The 24407-nt window shown below is 37.6% G+C and overlaps 2 protein-coding genes across 4 annotated transcripts; both read left to right on the top strand.

Moving 5' to 3' along the window:
• Positions 1-1115: 1115 nt before the first annotated feature.
• acer1 (alkaline ceramidase 1) lies at positions 1116-6340 on the top strand. 2 transcript variants are annotated; one of them, XM_082187610.1, is made up of 7 exons: positions 1116-1254; positions 2311-2432; positions 2791-2905; positions 3357-3495; positions 3790-3927; positions 4061-4198; positions 5440-6340. In XM_082187610.1, exons 2-7 carry the CDS (start codon positions 2340-2342, stop codon positions 5615-5617), a joined length of 801 nt encoding a protein of 266 aa, XP_082043736.1. In that variant the 5' UTR covers positions 1116-1254; positions 2311-2339; the 3' UTR covers positions 5618-6340. The 2 variants fall into 2 exon arrangements, with proteins under 2 accessions (XP_082043736.1, XP_082043737.1); XM_082187611.1 differs by lacking the exon at positions 1116-1254 and adding an exon at positions 1846-2217.
• A 1202-nt stretch (positions 6341-7542) lies between these two features.
• Positions 7543-23582, top strand: mllt1a (MLLT1 super elongation complex subunit a). 2 transcript variants are annotated; one of them, XM_082187594.1, is made up of 12 exons: positions 7543-7678; positions 10704-10884; positions 11659-11741; positions 13041-13184; positions 13290-13415; positions 16267-16896; positions 17329-17419; positions 17889-18000; positions 18700-18799; positions 19238-19306; positions 20936-21007; positions 21089-23582. In XM_082187594.1, the coding sequence occupies exons 1-12, from the start codon at positions 7667-7669 to the stop codon at positions 21215-21217; spliced, it is 1749 nt and encodes a 582-aa protein (XP_082043720.1). In that variant the 5' UTR covers positions 7543-7666; the 3' UTR covers positions 21218-23582. The 2 variants fall into 2 exon arrangements, with proteins under 2 accessions (XP_082043720.1, XP_082043719.1); XM_082187593.1 differs by having other exon boundaries at positions 19238-19315.
• Positions 23583-24407: the final 825 nt, after the last annotated feature.

Here is a 24407-nt window from a genome sequence, read left to right as displayed (position 1 = left end):
AATACGCTCTTGAGCACGTGTATACATAATAATATTTGCTAAAGATCGACATAGCCTAATAACATCTGTTTTAGTAAAAAAAAAAAAAAAAAAAAAATGTTTTTTATTTATTTTCACATTTTAGCACTGCGCGGTTTTTATTCCCATTGTACGCACAAAACCGAAGAAGCATGAAGTAAAATTACGGAGCCATATGCATAGCATGCGGAAAAATATTGTCTATATCAGACTTTGACATGCCAGTAATTTCATGCAGTCATGCTCATTGCCCACTAAAAGTGGCACTGATATATCGGGTAAATTAATTTAATAGTATAATCTCAAACAGTGTATCATTTATCAGCAACATATTTCGTGATATCGTCTAGCCATAAACCTGCTCAATAAGCTTACAATATGACTTTTTGTAAAACTTTGAAACGAAAACGATGTGAATTGAGCTCTATACGAATACATTTTTACAGTAACTTCATCTAACTTGATTCGTAAGTTCATCAAAACATTATCCAATTGATTGTTACTGAAATCGTCATGGTTATCACTTAATAATTCTGTAGTACGGCCAAACAGCGTCATAGATCATTCATAAACTAGTACCAGACGTGTACGTAGGCTATGCTCATGCCTCAACCGTCTACGCCAATAAGATTGCTGTAGGCTATAAACCAATAAAATCGGTTGTGTATAATTGTATATATAACTAATTCAGCTATAAACAATCAATATTTGACTAAACCTTGTCTATTAATACCTGTTTGCGTGAACTTTAACTTTGAATTTTTTTAACTGGTGCCCCGCCTCTTACTTCTCAAACCTCTTACTTTATGCCGTTCTATGGTACCGTGCTGGGAAAACAGAAAATAACATTGTGCTTTGCGAATTACCCATCGCTTGTTGGCAAATGGCGTGTACCACAGTTTGCTTTGCCGATTGCTAGACGTGATTGGCAAACGGTTTGCCAGAATATACCCTGACCGAGGTGCAACTGACCTCAGCTCGTGCCGGAGGCGGGCGCGTGCCAGGCCGGCCGTTGTCATGTAAAACGGCGCGTTTCAGGTCTTTTCACGATACAGGTTCACGATACAATAGCACAATGAAAGACTGCCGTTGCCACTGTTTGCTCGGTTTGCTCGGTTTCACTTGAACCCTCGAGGTGATGTCACAGCGCGAGACCCGCGTAACAGGATCGGGGACATTTTTCCCCTACTTAAACCTGACACACAGAGCGCGCGGCTGTGGATGCGTTTTTGTGAGGTAAGATAGTTTCTTTCTTTTTATTTAAGAGTACGGTCGTTTGGTATTGATTTGACAGAGTTTAGATAAGATGCATTTTCATCATCACCGTTTCGGTTATTGTAGTGTTTGTGTGCTTTCTCAAGTCTGTGCTGCGCTCCCCTACCAATTAATTTATTATCCAGAGGATTCACTTTTCCCAGCTCGATGGTCCGTGCGCTCTGCGGGCTAATGAGAGGATGTAGTTGTATCAATATATCAAATACAACAGGCTGAAATCATATTATAACCACATTTAGTGCTGGATCTATACGTGTGCATTATGATCTATTTAAAAAAAGTTATTGGTTTAAAACAATGTGATCGTCATCACAGTTTATGCGGTTAAACATTGTCTGACTGCAGTAAAATTCAAATCAACAAAGCGATAAATTCTATGGAAACTGACCACTTTAGTTTATGACATTGGCTGTCTGAAAACTTTGTCAGCTCAGAAAAGGTCACCAGGTTCTACGCATATCGGGATTTGTAAAAAAAAAAAAACACTTAGCGTAAATAGCCTATTTTGCGTAGGATACGCACTCTTTTACTAGTGTGAGCAAATTAAGTATACACAGAATGAATAAAAGCTTAATTTTGATATACACATTTAGATTAAATATGTCACTCTCATTAATGGAGTTTGCTCAAATTACATAGTCATTTTGTGCAGGTTCTGGTTTTATAAATCTAAAAAATGTTGTGCATACACAGAATCTAACAGAAATCTAGGCTACACGAGGCCCCATATGTTTACATTGAAAACAGTGGAAAAAAACATAGCTGTGGAGCGTGTTTGTGTGAACAGCTCCTTATCCTTTAATAAAACTTTTGTATCATATTTACTAGAGACACTAAAAAGGCAGAGATTTGCTTTTGTTCAGTGTCTCCATTCTGTCACTATCTGGAACACTCTGTGTAAAGACAACAAGCTTTAGCACCATGGCAAGTGTTTTGTTCTTCAACACAGAGTAAGCCATAGCATTTTTGACGTATCGTTATTAGAGCGAATAATAAAACAGTTTCTCTTTCTCTCAGAAATCCCGTCATTCCCGTCCTTTGACACAATGGCAGGTGTGTTTTCCTACGAGAGCTCTGAAGTGGACTGGTGTGAAGACAACTATAAACATTCAGAGAATGTTGTGGAGTATTTCAACACGGTAGGAGCATAACAGACGAGCTGCAAATCCTTTCACACATTAGTGAATGTGAATCATTCTCAATTCAGACATTAACACTAGAGGAATCCTATTTGAGGCATTGCTAACTACACTGATTACTACACCCATAATAATGATACATCTGCATCCAGTGACTCAGGCACAATGTTACACCTCTCATGTGCACAACAGAGATAGAATCTAGTGCTGTTCAGTTCAGCCCATTCAGGTTTTATTTATGGTTCTACCTCAGTATCAGACTAATACAAAATGTGACTGCTACAAAACCAGTTTGGGAGCACATTGGGATAGGATTTGAGTTTGAGTATGTCTGATTCAGTGTTTGTTCCTCCTTCAGATGAGCAGTTTCATCTTCTTTGTGATCTCACCCATAATGCTCTACCTGCTGCACCCTTATGCCAAGGAAAGAAACCTGGCTGTGCATCTGGTCTGGATCATGATGGTCTTTGTAGGTAAGTGTGAAAGTCGAATCTAAAGGGGGCTGGAATTGTGACATTAACAATCCTTTAGGGGGCAGCATTGTTCAATAGCTAAATCAAATTTGATTCATTATATATTCTGATTTGTTATATTTCATTCAAATAAATGAATGAATGAAATGTCACTTTGATTTTGTTTGTTTGTTTGTGGAAAAATAAGCCAACAAGTCTGATTTATATGAACTGGAAATACAACAAAATGTTTACATGCAAATTAATACACCAGAAATGGCTAATAGAAATTCATGTTAAAATTGGTTGTATTCACATCCCATTTTGCTTCCATTACGTGACACATTTCCAAGAGAAAATGGACATTTGACAAGAAAAATGAAGTGTGGGAGTTGATTCCAGAATAAAGCGTATTTCTCCTTCCTTGATTTCCTTCTAACTCTATGGTCTGTTTCTCTCTCTCTATCTTCAGGTATTTTCTCCATGTATTTTCACATGACTCTGAGTTTTATGGGCCAGATGCTGGACGAACTGTCCATCCTTTGGGTTTTGGCTATTGGCTACTCCCTGTGGTTCCCACGCAGACACTTCCCATCTTTTGTTAAAGACAGGTAACAATTTAATTTTTTTCCATACCATGCCATTACATAGAAACAGACCTTTCTAATGGCATGGTACAAAAGATCTGCAGTTCTGTAAAAATAGGATAAATTAAAGGATCCATTTACAGTCTTCAGTTTGTGTAACAGCAACCCTGTTTGAACCTGCAGCATCATATTCTAATCTCACTGTGGGAGAGATGGTTTCCACAGCTTTCTCAGTAAGGGTCCAACCACCCTTATATTAATATTTAAAGTGTGCAGTCTAAAGTGTGGTCTCTCTTTCTCTGTTTTGTTGTTCCTCAGGAGAACGTTCTCTCGTATGGTCCTGATCATCACTGTCATAAGCACTCTGTCCTCTTTTGTCAAACCTACAGCCAATGCCTACGCTCTCAACTGCTTTGGCATCCATATCCTCTACTCTCTGTTTATGGAGTTGAGGAGGTAAAGGATGTGCATTTATCACTTCAAGTCACTATTTGTCCACATTGAGACTATAAATGCTACTAATGCTAGATGTTTTTTATGTCTTGTTTTGCTATCTTGCTTGTCTTCAACTGATCTCTTTGTCAAACAGTTGCACAGATGAGCGAGTGCTGCGTTTGGCCTGGGCGTCCATGGGCCTGTGGGTTCTGGCCATTTCCTGCTGGATTAGCGATCGCTTCGGATGCAGCTTCTGGCAGAAACTGAACTTCTGTTATCTGCACGGTATCTGGTGAGTGAGCCATGCTATTCTGCCTTGTGTTGAGCACATTTTAACCCTATAAAATCCTACTGAATCATTATAAATACACAAATCTTGAAGGCCTCTAGATTATGAACACGATCAAAACTTTGCTGATAAAACTGTTCTTTATGTCGTCTATACTTTTTTAGCAAGTAAAAGGCCTTTTAGTACAATTGTAAAAATGTCCACTTTCAGGTTGTTGTACACGAGTCTTTTTGCTGTGAAATCTTTACTGATGTAAGAATAACTTTTATATTGTTAGTAATATTTAAAGATGAACAGTTACCGTACTGAAGCAACATGATTATCCATATACCATGTTTTAAAAAATATCATGGTCAAATGTGAGTATCAAATACTGTACAACAGGCTTTGTGTACTCAGTCTTTCAATTATCATTGTATTGCATTGATTTAGATGTTTTTCCACCCACAATAAATATTTATATGCATTTTAAATAAGAACAGTAGTGGCCAAAAGTGATGTCCAGCCTAGGAAAATTTACATCTTCACCCTTTACTCAATTATTATAAAAAATGTGTTAAAGATTTGACATGACACGTGCCAAATTGTGCAGACATAATATTTGGCCAGGCTGTCAAAGAAATTATGAACACATGCAAAAACAAGAGAGAACCGACAAAATATTAATAGCTGATTACGTTGTAGTCAATGTATGTTTTTTTCCTGTGAGCTTTATGTTGTTGGTTTTTCTTCATTTTTTTCATTGCATAGTGAAGTCCTTAACCAAGTTTAGTGTTTTGTTCTTCCCCCATATTAAAAATATTAAAAAAATGAAATATATAAAATTCACCTTAGGCCACTACTGTAGTCTGTGTTATAAAGATCTCAATTAATTTACATTACAAGCAATCAGAATTTTATCTTAATTTTTGGTCATTTAAATACAGGATCAGCAATTTTTGCAAAGATTGTGCCTCTGAATAAAATTGAGGTGTTTTATTTATTTTTGAGTGTGAGTTCCACATTCTCATAATATATAAGACTATATGAGCCATACAAGCCTGATGTATCAATATGATACGCAACAAAAAATATTTTTGATATTTAACATTTTGTCTAACGGTTCGATAAACTCTTCCATTTTTAAAGAGTAGATTCTTCTGACTATTATTTCATATGTCAGGCTTTACAGGGTTAAGCCACATTGTCTAGACTTTCAGACTGTTATGCTAATCTAGTTTATTTTCCTCCTCCTCTCTGTTCAGGCACATTCTGATTGTGGTGGCCACGGCTTACGGTACCACTTTGGTCGCTTACATGGATGCTAGTCTAGAGATCCCTTATTCCCTCCCTGTCCTGAAGTACTGGCCACAGAATAAGTGGGCCATTGGACTGCCTTACATAGCCCTCAAAGGAAACACAAAGACCCGGAAAAGATGCTAGCAGGCACAACAAGATGAACAGATGCAATCTCATTTTTAAAGCTGCTTGGTGTAGCGCCAGCCTTTACCCTTCAAATCTTGGTGAATACATTTATAAGGACTGGAAGGAGCTGATCCTAGATCAATACCCTGAGACTCCATATGTTATAACACTGAAGAGATACTTGTTATATGAAACACATGTTGCATATTGTGTTGAAATGGTTGAGGTTTCAGGCACTTTCTCCTCATTTCTCACAGAACTTGAAACTGAAGTATTTGTGTGTAAATGTCTAATGAAAGCGACTTTGTATTCTCATCTTTACAAACAATGTGCTGTTGTTATGTGAAAATGAGTATTTGCACTGTTTTGACAAGATTGAATGTCAATGATTTGTATGTACAAAACAATCTGCATTTTACTTGATTTACTTAATATGAAACAAAGGCTTCTATTTTTAAGACAAGTAGTCACTGAGAAAATTTGCCATAATCAACTACTTGATTCATGGGTGAAACTTGAATGATTAAAATGTAATTAAGTTATATTATTAGTCTGATCAGAGGAGGAAAAGTCAAGCCGCCTGTTCTATGTGAGATCTGAATAATTTTCTCACAGCAAATGGTGCAGACAAATGTTTACTAATGTAATAACTGGAATATGTGCATTTTGGTGTTGGGATTTTTAAATCCAATGTATTATACTGTATTTTTGTTAAAGAACTTAAAAAAATGTATATATATATATATATATATATATATATATATATATATATATATATTGTGTGCTAACTCTTAAACTCCACCTTAGTGTATGATACTGTGTATGTTGATGATGTACCGTTGTCACTGTGGAAAAAGCTGATGTGACATTAAACTAATGATATATGGATATTTTTTATATAAATGATAATGCTGGGACATGCGTATGATGTGAGATCATTTATTTAAGGGGTTGTTGTAATTTAAAAGTATTTCAAAGAAGCAACATGAGATACACTCAAATAAAAGTCAAAAACTTGCAAGAGACAAAACTTACAACGATGCTGCTTGTTGCGTGCCTCACGTAGAAAAAGAAGAAAATGGGGTCAACTCCAGGTTATGGATACTTCACCCAAATAGCACAGCCTATGTTCTCTTCCTCACACAGCGCCATCAAGTGTACATCATAGGTGTAGAGCAGTTGAGCTGCTTTATGAACTGCATCACTACTGTACCTTCTGCTCAAATACAAAGATCTGGACAGTTATGATTTTAAGTTTGACAAGTGGTTCTTTTTAAGATATTAAAGGAATGATAATACTTTTTCGTGAATTATGTCCTCCAAACTAAAATTCTAATAAGCCTATCATAACATTTTATGTTTGTTTACTGTTTAAATTTAGCTGAAAAGCCTATAACAGGCTGTTTAAAGCCAGATTCCATTGTGACAACTTACCCCATATAGTGTGAAAACGTGTGTTTAATGAACTGTATTTTCCCCGGTATTGTAGCCTGCCTTAGACCTTAATAGTGCTTATACAGAAAAAGAGAAAACCAGCAAAATATTTACTATAGTAAAAAGTATGACAACCCAGTCTCTCATATATTAAATGAATCCCTTCAAAAGGCAAGTGAAATCATTCACTAAGCATTAAGTATTTATTGTAATCCCATAATTAAACACAACCAATCACAACACAACTGTGTGTACCATGCATTGTTTTCAAATACGAAATTAAAAATCATTCAGGAAAAAATATCAGCACGTTATGTAGCGCTGTAGACTGCAAAAATAAAAACATCCCATCGGTTCGGCTAATCTCTAATTATTACCTACCCGTACAGGCAGTCCGTGGGAAGTCCCGCCCACCGCGTTTCACGATTGGCTGGGCGGTGCCAGGCTCATCCTGGACGGCATATGATTGGTCACAAACGCTTTCTGTTTTGGGTGCATGCCAGAGGTCCGGAGAGGGGAGGGGAACCGTCTAGTTTCCGGTTTTGGGCTGGAATTGACACACAATGAGGAGTCGGGAGCAGCCGCTCAAAAGCCTTCTGTAAATAAACAGGACCTTTATCAGGCCGGTGAACTATGGAGAATCAGGTAGAGTATGAAACGCTTTTGCTGTTGCATGGAGTGAAGTCAACTTTTGTAAGCGCGCGCTTAGAGAAATCCACCATTGCAACTGAATGTGGACACTTGGGGCTCGTGAAAGCAGCGGATCGGACCCATATAACCCCCCTCCCTCCTCTCTCCCTCCTCTCAGCTATCTGACTCGAGCTGGCCACGCATATTAAAGCTACATCGGTATTTGGGGACATCAGCTCAGCCTGAAGGGCTGGATGCGTGCGCCAGCTTTTGCAGTGCATGTACTAGCAGAAACACAAAGGAGAGTGTTTTTGTCCTGTGCTTCTCTAGTCCGGGAGTCACTACAGTCTGCGGCTTTTATTAGAGGAAATGAGGAACATGCATTTCCATGTATTAGTGTTCCTGACAGAGCACGCACACTGAAGGCTGAGGGCATTGCACAGGTTTGCTCTGAGGGTGGGGGTCCCTGAAGCGGGAATCTGTCTCTTTCCAAGGCTAATTAATTGCCCTTTTATGCAATATGATTTATGAGCAGCACCAGGAGTGATCATATGCTGTAGTAGATGAATATCATTGCCATAACATCCTGGCTATTTTTACACGTTCTGCCTTGTGTCTGGGATCTGCAGTAGGTTAATTGCTTTTGCTGCAACTTTTTCTATTTTTATTATTATTATTAACGTTGTCCCATTCCAAAATAATGAAGCTGTCTCTGTGCAGAAAAAAAATCATATTACTTTTTGAGCTGTTTTTAATGCAATAGCAGTGTCAGTAATTGTAGTGGTATTTTTATTTGGCAGTTTGACTTATTACATTATACTGTTTTGTTTTATTTTTAAACGAACTAGCATGATGTTAGTACTGTCATAATAAAACTCTTAATGTAGAATGTTTTTTTTTTTGCTTATTAAGCATTACTGCTTAATATTAATGAGCTGTTTATCCAGCTATTACATCCATTATCAGTCGGATGTATTGTTTGTACTGCTTTAGACTACTTATTGCAGGTACATGAGCTTGATACTTGCACATGAAAGCAAATCTCAAAACAAAAAGCCTAACCTATTTTTATTCAGTGTGCTTTTAGAAAGGCAAGTTGTAAACTTCTGTTGTGTCCCTCCACTTTTCAAGTAATGATTTTTGTGAAAAATAGTTGATGTACTGTTTCATTCATGCATGTTCTCTAGCCTTTGACAATAACATTGCAGCAACTCTTCTGAGACTTGTTGTTTTGTCGTTTGCCTATCGGCTTGGCACGTGACCTGCTTGTTGTTTTTTCTGTGCTTGACTGATAATCTGTATCATAGCACTGACCTGAGATGAATCCAGTCTGTCACTTTTGTGTCTATTTCGTATCTTATAACAAAAAGGGATGAGGGTGAGTGTGTCTCTGCTGGGGATTTGTGAGACCAGGAGCCAGTGGTGTTTACCTGTTTAATCTACTCTTTTCAAAAAGGCCTTTTGATCTTTTTTCCCCCCCTTGGGATTAGTGTGGTCATGTGTTGAATCTCTTATTGTGTACTGTCCCATATTGTGTTCATATTCGGATGGTCATGTTCCTCTCAGGCGGAGTGGAACAGCTTTTATGTAGGTAGCGTTTGTAATCGTTACAAGGCAAGTTGCTGTGATGAAATTACACATGACAAGTTCTGGAAAAAGAGCAGTGTTTCTTGCCGTTGAGGGTAGCCAGGCTTTTGTATCACTGTCTGTCTATATGTGACACGGCTGGGGCTTGTGGGTGAGTGAATGAGAGATGGACTCATAGGGGTTATTCTGATGCTTGGCAGCGTCTCGGACTGGCTGGCAGGTTTTGGCTGAAGGAAGTGGAAGTGTCAGCCAACGCAGGGCTTTATGGTGAAAGGCCAGACGGCAGCCAATAAGATTTTCCTCATAAGGCCGGCCCGGGACACATCAAGCCGACTGTCGGGCCGTTTTTGAGAGTCAGTCTGCTTCTAGTCGGATGTCGTCGGTGAGAGCGAGAACTCTTTGGTTTCCCTTTTTGAATGATGAAAATAGACTATTGATTCCTGCTGATATAGACAGATATTAACTTGCACGCAGGTGCAGAACGCAGTCGCCTTTAGTCCTTTTGGTGTGTTCAAGCACAGTTTTTTGGCCGAGACGCAGCCGACGTGAGATGACAACTAGGGATGCTAAAAGTTAATCGACTATCGATCATGGGAATTTGGGTAAATTTACATCCCTAGCGACAACACAGTCAGCTTTAATCGCAGCTAGTTCTTTGGCGCCGGCTTGGTGTGTCCCGGGCTTTATGCTTACTTTTCAGGAAAGTAAAAAAAAAGAAGCGTGTCTGGAATTGATCTTATTGTCTGTCCCGGTTCTTAAATCTCCACGAGTTCAGGGGCTTGAGTCAACAGCAGCTGCTGAGCATCATGGGCACCTGAACCCAGTCTGGCTCGTCTCCACCTTATGTGGGCAATGTTCATTTTTCCTGGCTGCTTTTCAAAAGGAATTCCCTTGATGGCTTTTTCTGGCCATTTGGCAGAACCAGTCGATGATACAGATGATTAGCTTGAGCATGTGAACGAAAGGTATTCTTACTCCGATTTTGGTGTCTAGAGGCCTTTTATTAGTAACTCTTCTCTGCTATATCAATAACAGTTTTCAGCTATATGATTTCACTCAATTAAAAAAAACTCAAAAACTCAACAAAAAAAAACCACAAAGAAAATTCCCTACAGCTTGATGTTGAAAAAACAATAAATATATAAAATGTAAATAACATTTAATGTTTATATATATATATATATATATATATATAACTGTTTTCAATTTAATTTGTTTTAAAATGTAATTTGTTCCTGTGATTCAATGTTGAATTTTCACCATCCATTACTGGAAAGAAACATTTCTCATTATTATAATAAACTTTTCTTATTATCAATACTACGACTTTACTGTCACTTATATGTATATGTGTGCGCGCACCTGTGCATATGCCGCTGGTCTTCTCTACTGCACTTCAACTGACCTCAGCTTTATTGAAGCGTTTCATTAATATGTGTTTCTGTGTTTGCAGTGCACGGTTCAGGTAAAGCTTGAGTTGGGTCACCGGGCCCAGCTGAGGAAGAAGGTGACATCAGAGGGCTTCACCCATGACTGGATGGTGTTCGTGCGAGGCCCAGAGAACAGTGACATTCAGCACTTTGTGGATAAAGTCGTCTTCCGGCTGCACGAGAGCTTTCCTAAACCCAAGAGGGGTAAATTTCACAAATCAGATATTGCACCACAATTCTCAGTTCAATCTTCAAAAACAGCATGTGAGAGCCACATGACATGTTACACATCCTGAAGAGCAGCATGCTTCTTTTTTCAATATTTGAGGTTAGGGTTGGATCAGTATCAATTTTGGCTTGGTACAATAGCAGCGTCTAGTATTCCGTTGCTAATACTAAATCAATACTTTAGGCAACAAATAAGTAGCCTCGGATGACTGGTGAAGTGAAACTATTGCCAGTGGATTAAACATCAACCCATTTCACTTCATGCATTCCAGGTGTCACATGTCTTGGACTAACAGTGCTGGTCTAAGATAACCTTGTTTTATACACATTACTTGATAAGGGATATTTTTAATATGTACCATTTATTTGATATTATTTTGTTGATAATATAAAACCAGTTGTTTCAGACTGCATTTCTGCTAGTTGGTTCAAAACACAGATTCCAAGATTTGTTTGCAAAATTAATTTTATAGTGTGTGAATATTAATTGGGTCATGCAGATGCTGCTTGGTAACATTCCTGGAGTGTCCAGTTAGGTCATTTTAATAAAAATGAATGAACTGTGTTTTCGGCATAGTCAGATTCTTTTACTGTATTTTTGATTGAATAAATTTAGCCTTGGTGAGCATTAGAGACTAAGGAAAAAACATAAAAAATGTCATTGTTATAAAGCTTTTATTTTAATGTATAACTATACTGTATATGCAGCAATTATCAGTTAAATAATTCATGTTTTCATTTTAATGTCAGTGTGTAAGGAGCCCCCATACAAGGTTGAGGAGTCTGGTTATGCTGGATTTCTGATGCCCATAGAGGTCTATTTCAAAAACAAGGTGAGGTATCTGAGTCTCTTCCTGTATCTCTCCTGTCCTCTTTTGCTATTGTCTCTTGTTCTATAGTTTTTTATTTTTTCATTTTCAATCTGCACACATTCCTCTCTCACTCTGTGACTCATCAGAGCATCAGCTTCTCTTTCTGTCTTGTCATTTGTGAACTTCCCCTCACTGACATTAAGCTGGCACCATAGAGTGATTTTTCCTTATGAGCTAACTGGCATAATGCGAAACAATTACACTCTTTTTTTCCAAGCCCACCCGCTGACTCACAGGCTTGTGATAAGCAACCGTATCTGTCGTATCTTGTCTGAAAAACATCCCCAGCCTTCAGAGAGTCTTATTTTCCTGAGCTGTTTTTCAGCAACTCATAGATTTCTGCATGCTGAGGGACAGAGATAAAAAGATTGAGTTGGAGTATGTTCATCTGGGTGTTTGATTTGTAATTCTGATCTTTGCTGAGGTTTTGCTTTTGAATAGTGAATGAAGCACTGACTGAGCCCCCCATGAAAGAAGTCTGAGAATCACTCCAGTTGCTGCTCTGTTGACTCACTTCAATGCTTGAGTTGCTCATTAAAGGTGCAGTAAGCGATTTCTGAGAAACGCTGTTGAAAGTGGATCGGACGGAGCACCACAACACTATTGTAGCCAATCAGCAGTAGAGGGCGTGTCCTCTCATCCAGGAGAGAGAGTGAGCTAGAGGAAGACTTGAAGAAAGAGAGATGGCTGAGAGAGATTACTAAAGAGAAAAGCTCAGAGGAATGTCACTGGTAAAAGAAGGGTTATGATCAGGCAAGAGCTTTAGGACTCTTGTTAATATTAGAAAAACTTTCCAGCTCAGGAGAGACCAAAGTGGGAAGGCCTGACACCGACGCAGAGGTTGTGTTTTTGCTCATCATTGGTTTGCTATGTTTCATAAAACCAAGATCTGCTGTTGTTGTAACGTTAGCTATAGTAACAGGACAGTTTTGAGTGTCATTGTTTGTCTGGAGCTGGTGTGCTGCTGGCGACTCTTGCCTAGATATACAGCTGTATGTACAGTTTTTTTGTTCTTCCTTATTCGTTCGTCATCTTCGCTTTATTTTTTGTGAAGCATTATTTTGCTTTGCTTCAGATATGATGAGGAGACATCCGCTCTTGCAATGCATGCTTGTGCATTTTGGGGGCGGAGCAATGAAGGGAAGGGTTTGTGTTTGTTTGGGTTGATTTCAGATATCAACAGTGTTTCTCAGAAATCACTTACTGCGCTTTTAATATGAAATCATTTTATGGAATCTATGAATATTGCCATTCACACAGGAGGAGCCAAAGAAGGTGTGCTTCAATTACGACCTCTTCCTCAACCTGGAGGGTAACCCGCCTGTCAATCACCTGCGCTGTGAGAAACTCACCTTTAATAACCCCACCCGGGACTTCCGTCGCAAGCTGGTCAAGGCTGGAGGGGTGAGTGGTGCATTATGGGATTTTTTTTCCTCCTGATTATATCTAGCACAGCTTATTAAGGAAAACTGTACATTTTTGGTGTATGTGCTCTAATTTTTCATTCAGATCATGGTGGTCCCAGAGGGAGCAGAAGTAGTCCCGAAACCCAGCCCAGATTACCCCATGCTTCCAACCATCCCACTTTCTGCCTTTTCTGACCCTAAGAAGAGCAAGACCTCACAAGGATCAAAGGTCTGTAAAATAATTTTTTGGGGGGAGGGTCCACAATTCTGAGATCAAATAGAAAATCAGTATTAAACCTGGAAATAAATGTTTAAGGATTTAGAATTTTTTTTAGATTTCTTTTAAAGAAATGAATACTTTTATTCAGCAAGGATGCATTAAATTGATCAAAAGTGACAGGAAAGACATTTACAATGTTACAAAAGATTTCTATTTCAAATAAATGCTGTTCCCTTGAACAGTTTTCAACATTGATAATTATTAGAAATGTTTCTTGAGCACCAAATCGACATTAGAGTGATTTCTGAAGGATCAGGTGACACTGAAGACTCAGCTTTGCCATCACAGGAATAAATTATAGAAATAATAGAAAACAGTTATTTTAAATTGTAATAATGTTGCAGAATATTACTGTTTTACTGTATTTTTGAGTCTTCTTTCAAAAATATAAAAAAACAGACCCCTAACTTTTGAACAGTAGTTTAAATTATGTTAAGATATAATCTAATTAAATCAAATCAAATTCTGATTATAGACTTTTTTACCCCCTCTGTATTTCTTCTCAAATATTTTATCATGCGTGAATACCGGATACCTGTCAAGATATGAAGGGATCACAGCTTTCCTCTATTCTTCCTTTTGTTTACTTCTAAGCAGCAGATTAGATCGTTTCAGTGCGAATTAAGGGTCCATCGTGTAGGACATGTGTCATATCTCTATTAAATGAGCTTTGCTTTATCATATGCAAGCACTGGCGCTTTGTATGGGTCACTTTGAGGCATCTTTCATTAGTGCAGTAAAGAGGGTCAGTTGCTGTGATTCTCTAGTGTTGGACGTCTTCCAGCATCCCCATTAGCTTTAACAGTCCTAATCTCAGCACAGCCTCATTAATACAGCAGATGACCTTTGTGTGAAGGAAGGTCACACATGGGTAATAGTATCACAGTTAAGACATGCTTTAATGGCCTTTTGTGATTATTTTATTATTAAAGGTGTCAAACTTTGTGCTTTATCCTAGGATCAGTTGTTTGGTTGTATTTGACAATGTGTCCATGGTAAATTGTGACAGATAGTAATATATTGCGGAATGATTACGATATTAATATGAGGGAGGTTTAAATGACTTGTCAGTTAATTATTATACATGTTTATTATCCGTAAATGTAAAAAAATAAAGAACATGATGGTAAATGTACAAAAAAGAACTATGGTAAATGTACACTACTGTTCAATGTCAAAGAGACTTTTTGTAAAATATATATATATTTTTAAATATGCTCACCAAAGCTGCATTTTTAAATAAAAAAAATACAGTAAAAACAGTACTATTGTTAAATAGTATTACAATTTAAAATTACTGGTAACACATTACAATAGGGTTTCATTTGTTAACATTAGTTAACATGAACTAACGATGAAAAATATTTCTAAAGCATTTATCAATTTTAATTAATGTTAATTTGAACATTTACTAAAACAATAAATTGTTACCAAATAACTGTTTTCTATAATAATATATCTAAGAATGTTATTTCTTTCTGTGCTGGTAAAGCTGAATTTTCAGCATCATTACTCCAGTCTTCAGTGTCACATGATCCTCCAGCCATCATTCAGATATGCTGATTTTGTGTTTAAGAAACATTTCTTATTATTATCAAAGTTGAAAACAGTTGTAATACTTAGTATTTTTGTAGCAACAAATAAACATACCCTTTTCAGGATTCTTTGATGAATAGAAAGTTTAGTAAAAATGTCCTATTCTGTCACATTTGATCACTTTAATGAGTCCTTGCCGAATAAACTTATTAATTTCTTTAAAATATGTATATACTAATAAAATTTGAAATGATTCAGTTTGCAGATGAATGAACAAGAATGTAATATTAAGTGCAATCTTGATGTTTCTTAGATGACTGACAAAGCTTAAGTCTGCTTCAGAATTGTACTTCTGTATTGTGATCATTATTTGTGACGTAGACCTCTAATAATAGGGCTTTTCACACTTAAAATAGCTAACCCTGGGTCATTCTAAACCCCAGGGAAATGGAATACTGGGTTATCTCGCACGTTTCACACTGCTCATCATTTACCCGAGGTTAACAATTCAAACTGTATATTCACAAGCTGACGTTTCACACTGCACATTCCTAAACACTGGGTTAACATACTCATTTACATATTTGCTGTGTCACTTGTCATTGATTGGATGAGTGCAGCATGCGACCTGTTTACATAAAGGCTCTAGCATTGCGTTTCTTCCTTACACATTGCCAACTGTAAAATGTTTTTTTCTTTTTTTCTGAATGGACTTTTGAGACTATGAAAATATGAATGAAATGGTCTATTCTTCACTCCAATTCTTCACTTGTTTTCCGTCGACGTTTGGCACTTTTACTATTAAACGCTGAATTGACTGTTTATATACAACGCACAGTTTCCTTGACCCAAAGCATCTGATTATGTGGCACACGAATTGTTTTCGGTTGCTTAGCATCTAGTTTTAACATTCTAACAGCACATTGTTTCCCACTGCACACATTTTGCACCACAATGCGGGGTTAACGCCACAAAAGCAGCGCTAACTCTGCTCCGGAGCAGGGTTTCATAACCCTGGGTAAAAAGCGGTGCCAATCCCTTTTCTAAATTGCAAGTGGTTAAAAGTGAGGTTTAGAACGACAATAAACCAATGTTAATTGCCTTGTGAAAAGCCCTAATGATTATATATTGCACTGCCTTGTATGTGCCAATTCCTATCTAACTTGGTAAACAGGGATTTAAAAAAAAAAAAAATTTTATGGTTTGCTAACCAAAGGTAGAATTTGAGACCGTAAAGACTAAAAGCAAACACTGTTTCCTGTAGGAGCCCAGTAAAGAGGGAAGCAAAGTGACCAAATCCCACAAAATGCCCAAGGAGCATCGAGAGCGGCCACGAAAAGACTCTGAAAGCAAGGCCACATCCAAAGGGGATGGTGACCGAGATGGCGGCAGCAAAAGTAGCCGTGACCCTTCCTCATCTTCATCCTCATCATCTAAGAAAAAAGAGATCAAAGTGAAAGACGAGAACAAAGTCTTGCCCAAAGCTGCTTTCAAGGAGCCCAAACTCACGTTGAAGGAGTCCAAAATGGAAGGCATGTCTCCTAAAGGAGGGGGGGCAGGGTCGGCGGGTGGTGGAGGGGGAGGTGGAGTGGCCGATGGAAAAGCCCCTAGCAAACGACCTTCCAATGCAGAGTCGCCCAAACCTAGTGTCAAGAAGCCAAAGAAGGGGGGTTCAGAGGGGTCAAAAGACTCCAGCAGTGGGGGATTCACCGGCACCTCCCCCCGGACCGCGTCTTCCACCACAGTCTCCTCGGGATATGCGGATAAGAAGGCCTCTAAAGAGAAGGGACGCTGGGCCAAGAGCAAGTCAGAGACCCAGGAGGTCAAGGAGTCCAAGAAGCCTCCGGAATCCGATGACTCCAACTCGGATGATGAGGCCTCGTCTAAATCTGAGGTTAGATTTATGTGATAATAGTTTTTTTTTAAGATTTGTTTTGGATTTTAAATCAAGAATTTTTCACTATAACATTTGTTTAAAATAAGTCAGGGGATGGCAAAAATTTGTTTTTTTCACAATAAAACGTAGGTATTCTTTTATATAAAATAAATCAGGGGTTGGAAAAATTAAGAAAATGTAAAATTTTATTTCGCATTTTTTTTCCACAATAAAATGTATCTATTTAAAATAAGTCAGGTAATGGCAACCTTTTTAACATGGTGTTAAATTGTATTTTTAGACAATAAAATGTTTATTCATTTATTTAAAATGATAGATAAATGTATTATGAAAAAAATACAAATTAAACTTAACACTATGTTAAAAAGGTCACCACCCCCTGTGATAAACATAATCTTTCATTTGTATCCTGTCCACTCTTTCCCACAGCAGTCAGCACCTTCCAGCCCGTCTAATTCCAGCTCCAGCTCAGAGTCTAGCTCCGACTCAGACTTTGAGCCACAGCAGAAACAAGGCCAAGGTAGGATCTGCTCTTTTACTGCAGGGAGTGTCCTGATAAGCAGCAGTCAGATCCATAAATAGATTTCCCTACTATACTTTAACTCAAGGTTAACAGACTGCTGATTTGATCGATCACCATGGAGAGGGTTAAGGATGTGTCAGACACAGGCACTTCCTTAAAATGAAGGAATGAGTTTTTTTTTTAGAACGGTGATGTGGGTAATTTGTCATTGGCTTGCTCCCATTTTAATTTGCAACAGCCAGCCTGACACAAAACATTGGCTTAACTAATGGTGTGAGTTTGGGGTAAGACATTTGTTTAATCTAACCAATGGCAGATGGGAAGAGTTTTAAGGAAATCTCTTTGAAAACTATCACTATTTTTCAAATTCTGTTTGGTTAAGCTAGTGGCACCGAAATTACACGAAAAGTTTGAAAGTTAAACCACGTATATTTTGCAAACGCTCATTCTGGTCTTTGGTTTGTAGGCCCGCTGCGCACTATGGTGGAGGACCTCCAGTCGGAGGAGTCTGATGATGACGATAGCAGCTCAGGCGAAGAGACGCCAGTCAAGAACAACCTGCCCAGTCGAGACTCCAGGTCATTCTCCTTCTTTTCTTGTCAATGTTTGTTTAAGCAGGTCTTTCAGATGCTTTAAGTCCCTGTAATCAATGTTAGCAGAGGCGGAGAACGGATTTGTTTGCTCAGAGTAAACACTTCACTTCATACGCCTCTCTTTATTCTTCATCTCACTCAAGTGTTGCTGAGCCGCTTTGAAAGACTTACTTTTGCGAGGCTGGAAGTGTGAGATGCATGCTAGAATAGGGTTTTCTTTTCAGTGTTTATTGTGTATTACAATTATTCTTTCAAATCAAATGCTGCATACAATTAAATCCGAATGACTACATTTCACGGGACAGTCCACCCAAAAATGCACATTTGATCATCATTTACTCACCCTTGTGTTGTTCTAAAACTGTATGACTTTCTTTCTCATGTGTAACCCAAAAAAGATATTTGAAAAATGTTGGTGTGAAAACGGTTTCGGTTCCCAATGACTTCCATGGTATATTTTGTCCATTCTATGGAAGTCAATGGGAACCGAAACCGTTTTTTTTTTTTTTTTTTTTTTTTTACCAACATAATTCAGAATAACTTATTTTGTGTTCTGCAGAAGAAAGTAAGTTATACTGGTTTGGAACAACACAAGGGTGAGTAATGACAGATTTTTACTGGAATTCTTGGGCAATCCTTTAACTTCCTCACAGGGTTTAATTGTTTGCTGTTTGCCCCTCACAGACTGAGTTTAGACAGCGAGAGTGACTGCAGTGACGGGCCGCAGCGTCCCAGTCGAGAGCCACCCCCTCAGCCACAGAAACACAGCTCCACCAACAACAAGGTGAACTGATACTCAAGACCGTATCAGCTTCTTGTTAAGCCTTGACTGCTGTCCAATTTGTGTTCATTCATTCAGTCAAGCCGATCGTTCAATTTACAGCACACACTCTTAGCACACTTGATTGTCGACTGTCGGATGATGGACGATTGGCATTAGTTCTTGGATTACGCTGCGCCCAGTGTTGAAATGAGGTGGCGACACGCAGCTTTTGATCCACTGACTGTGGAATGCTGCTTAACTGGGTGCTGCCAGTCGGATCACCAGGATTCGGAGCGCTCCAGGCACTGCTCCACTATTGCTGGAAAAACACTGCCATAGATCATTGTCTCGATTAATCATTCTTTAAACCTCTTCTTTAGTCCATTTGTATGATTTTTCTTTCTTTTTCTCCATTTTGTTCCTTTCCTCTCTGTTTGCTTTTGCCTGTCTATCATACAGGTCACGGGCAGAAAGAGTCCAGACCCTTGTTTACGTCAAGAAAAGGTCCTGAAGAAGGGATACGACAAGGTAGGAAGGGTAAATCAACCTTTTAATTTTTCACCTCAAGTTATTTCTATCTGTTCAACTCGACCCAACTAGACCTCTGTTCCAAAACCTTGTGAGCTGTCTTGCTGTCTTCTGTCCACTTCGGTTCCCTTCTAAGGGATGCTAACTGAAATGGAACCTCATTTGCAATTGATTTCAATAGTTTCTACTAACATGTTGCTAAGCTAATAGTGATACTCTAAAAATATACACACAAATAGTGGGGAAAATATTTGATTAATATTCAGTAGTAATAAAAAGCATTATTATTTAATTAATTAAATATAAAATAGCAATACATTATTATTATTAAATCAATGATATAATAACTATTATTATTATTAATAATAATAAACAATTATAAATACATTACAATATATGTTATTGTACCACCAGTACTCTTATTATATAACAACAATTCTTATATAATTTAAAAAAATTATTCTAATAAAAAATATTATTATAAATAAATAGAATAACAACAAATTAATTATTATTATTATTGTTAATTTTAAAATATTAATTATATATATATATATATATATATATATATAATATTTATATTTGTTTTTGTTTAAATTTATTATAATTATATATATATATATATATATACATTATATAATAATAATAATAATAATAATAATAACTTATTATTATTATTATTATTATTATAAATATGTACCTTTACAATAAGGTCTCATTTGTTGACATTAGTTAATGCCTTAACCATCATGAACCAACAATGAGAAAAATATTCTTGTAGTATTTATTAACCTTTGTTAATGTTAGTAAATAAAAATGTTCATGTTAGTGGACAGTGCAGTGACTAATGTTTACAGATAAAACGGTCACACTTTAGTTTAGAGTCCAATTCTCACTATTAACTATGACTTTTGACTCAAACTCCTAATTACTGCTTATTAATAGTAATGTAGTTGAGTTTTGGTATTGGGTAGGATGTAGAAAATGGTTATGCAGAATAAGGCATTAATATGTGCTTTATAAGTACTAATAAACAACCAATATATACTAGCAATACGCATGCTAATAAGCAACTAGTTAATAGTGAGAATTGGACCCTAAACTTTTGATCTTAAATGTAGCAGTAAATGTTGAGCTTAACATAAACTAAATTAATAAATTCTGTAGAAATATTGTTCATTGTTCGTTTATGTTAACTAATGTAGTTAGCTAATGAAACCTTATTGAAACGTGTTACCAAAATATTTAATGAAATATCGATAATATTATATAAATAAAATATATAAATACAACAACTACTCTTACATAACACAATTCTTCTTCTTCAATTTAAAATGATTATTATCAGTAGTATAATAAGCCATCTTTTGAAACGGCCTCCGTCTCAGGAAATGCTGCCTAGGTAGGCAGCTCACTAGTTTTGGAGTTAAGGTCCATTCAGTCAGTGCACAAAGCATGACATCATGCTACTAGTACTAGTTTGTAAAGCTGCTATTTTTAATGTAGCTAATCTAATTTCAGTAAATTATGTTGCTTTTTATAGTTACTTTTAGTCCTTCCATACAAGCTTGTACAGGTCTTTGGAGCCGCAGTAGAAACCGATCTCGTGTTCCTCTCCTCTTGTTTCAGGCGTACACTGAAGAGCTGGTAGACCTTCATCGCAAGCTAATGGCATTACGAGAGCGTAACGTCCTACAGCAGGTGGGTGTTTGCGTGATTAAAATAGCTTGCGTTTGTGTAAAAGCTTTGAACAAACACCATTGATCTGTTTCCTGCCTCCAGATCGTGAACCTCATCGAGGAGACGGGCCACTTTAATGTCACCAACACAACTTTTGACTTTGACCTTTTCTCATTGGATGAGTCAACTGTCCGTAAACTACAGAGCTACCTGGAGGCCACCGCCACATGACAGGAAGTCCATCATGGCTGGGGGGAGGGGGGGAGGCTGCCCTTTTTCACTTCTTTTGTCCTGAGAGAGGGCTGCAAAAAGGTGAAAATTGTTCACAGGAAATGAAAACAGTGGGGAAACAAATCACGAAAAGGAGTGAATCACAGTATTTTGAGGAGGAAGTGCAGCTATGTGGCGTCTCGACTGCAAACCAACACTACAACACTTCTACTCTCCTCCTCAATATCCTGTCGGACAGGAAGATCTCTTAACGGGGCCAGAACTGCTAGAGGGTCATATTTGAAATCGGCTGGAAAGAAAAAAAAAGTCTCTCTGTAGCCATACGCACTGATGCATCAAGGGTTGCAACCTTTTATATTTTATTTTTGTACCAATGTTTTTCAAGGTATTTTTGATTGTGGTCGGAAAAGGAAGCCCCACACGCCATGAATGTATCGCTTTTTATCCTCTAGGGCTAGTCTTAGTGCCTTTTTCACACCATCTCATTTGTGCTCTTAGCAATTACAGCAGTGTTATCTTTCACTCCGACTTTAGTCAATCCTTCGGTGTATGTGGGATACCTGGATATCGTCCTGGGGAGATTCCGATTTGTATGCCAATATGCATCAATCCTCATTTAGGTGTTCGCCAAACGGGCCTTAGAACTTAAATGTTGTGCATTGCTAGTGCAGCTTGTGAAAGTATTTGGAAGTCTGTGTTGGTCTCTGTGTTTTCTGTCATCATATCTGGTTTATTCATTAGACTAAGCGGGAGAGACAAAAGAAAAGGACAAGACAAGCTGTTTTTCTCTCAGTGGCCCCTACCAGAACAGCAGTCTGTAGATTCACTGTGCTTCTGACTCTCTCTCTCTCTCTCTCTCTCTCCCCGTCTCTCTCTCTCTCTCTCTCTCTCTCTCTCTCTCTCTCAGAGCGACCTACATCTCGGCTTCACTTCGCCTCTGTGTGTCCATTCTTATGCTAATAGCTTTAAGAGGCTCCGTGGCCTGAGCTGCAGACCACATGCCCTTAACTTCACCCTGCAAGAGTCTGGGAGTGTCGTTTGCATGGGTTTTGAATCTTTAACTGATTCGTCTGAATCTTGGCGAACAATAACGTTTATAACTTTGAAACGATTTGAGATGTTTGCGCGTTTTTCAGCAAGAGAATGATTGAGTGTTATGTGCGTGAACTTTTAACTCCCAGCTCTTGTTTTGTGAACTTTAACCTTTGACCGGATACTGGTTCGGGTCAGCCTGTCATAAAGGGGTGGGGCAAGAGGCAAAGGGGTGGAGTTAGGTGAACTTGAGTGGCGGCTCTGAAAAGACATCCCACTGAGTACACCCAGGTTTTTTTTGTTTTATATATATATTATTTGAGGGGGTTATTTTTTTATTTATGTACCTCTGCACTTTTGGCTTTGTTGACTCAAGTACTTAATTGTCTAATCTGTATTTTTAAGAATTTTATACAATATTTACATGCAATATGATATTAATTTGTCAATTGTTTTGTGTCAAGAATTGCCAGTTTTTTAAGGAATTTTCAGTTGGGTTTTTTTTTTCTCTGTATTAACACCATTATATCATGATAGACTGTAAACGTGACCATGAGAACTTGAAACTTGCTTCAGGCCAATATAAGTTCATGGCAGGGTGTGTTTGCATATCAGATGAATTTCTACTAGCATCTGTTTTGTTGTAGCCTCATTATTATCCACTACAAGGGGGGACTGCATATTTGCGAAACGAACAAGTGTTTGTTAGTTTGTTAATGTATTTGATTTAAACCATGCTGAAAAAAGTCTTAAGCTAGTTTGCTGGTCTTAGAGGGTTTTTTGGGTACTTGTTAGCCAATGCATCCCTCTAAGACCAGCTAGTTTAAGCAGCTTCTTTTTTTCCCAGAAGGAAAGTGAACCTCTGTATTTTGTACATGGGATGCAGCAAAGAACACTAATGAAGGGGCATATATTTCACCCATTTTGCGTAGACACACATGTATAGTAGACAGTCTGAATCTTATCTACAGGAGCTGGAGGAAACATTAATCGACGGTTAATACTGCATCATCTTCACATAGTTCGCTTGCAGCTGCAGAGAGCTGTCTTGTCAGTCAATGGTGGTTTTATTTGTGTTTGTGAGCGCGGAAGGACTTACTGTATTTATCCGTGGGGTTTGGGGAGGTCTGGGTTTTTACATATGTTTTGATAACGTGGTAGAAAACCTTCCTTGATCTGAACAGAAGAGTAACCCTTTAGTATGACGTGTTAAACTTGACATACAATGCCACCATGTGGTCATATGATGCAAGTTGTAATAAGGGCAAAAGATGTTACTTTTTATGTTTTTATTGCAAAGTCATATTATGAATAAAGTCATTTGAGTACTGTTCACAGCGTCTTATATTGCTAGTTTTATTGTTAAGAGCCCGATTAAAGGGACCGTTCACCCAACAATTTACATTTTGTCATCACTCACCCTCAAGTTGTTCCAAAGAGTTTTTTTTCTGTTGAACACAACTTTTTTTTAATTTCTTTTTTTTACAGTCTATATGACACTAAAGATATTTTGAAAAATGTTGGTAACCAGACAGCTGACAGTAGTCACTGACTTCTATAGTAGGAAAAATATACCATGGAAGGCTATGGCTACGGTCAACTACGGTCTGATTTTTGGGTGAACTATCCCTTTAACTTATAGGCTAGCCTACCATATTTTTAAACTCCAGGTTAAGCTGTTTTACAGGTACATTTATTTGATGAAAATACAGTAAAACAGTAATATTGTTGAGTATTACAATTTAAAATAACTTTTCTATTTTAATATATTTTTCAATGTAATTTATACCTTATATCCAGTCTTCAGTGTCACATGATCCTTCAGAAATCATTCTAATATGTTGAAACATTGCTTCTTATTATCAATGTTGGAACCATCGAAAAGTAAAAATACAAAAACAGCATTGATTTGAAAAATAAATATTTTATAACATTATAAACGCTGCTCCTTTTGATCAGTATAATACTTCCTCATTCATTTATTAAAATATATATATATATATATATTTCTGTTGTCCAACTTTTGAACAGTAGGGTATCCTCTTGTCGTTCTTGTCTTAGGACAACCTTGATTCACTTGTTTTGATCCACTTCTAATGTTGACTAGCCTATATATAAAGGTGGTTTGCATTGTTTTTAATCTAGGTTTATGAAGCCC

The sequence above is a fragment of the Leuciscus leuciscus genome (assembly GCF_965113295.1).
Source record: "Leuciscus leuciscus genome assembly, chromosome: 13".
NCBI classification, from domain to species: domain Eukaryota; kingdom Metazoa; phylum Chordata; class Actinopteri; order Cypriniformes; family Leuciscidae; genus Leuciscus; species Leuciscus leuciscus.
This window is presented reverse-complemented; position numbering and strand designations above follow the sequence as displayed.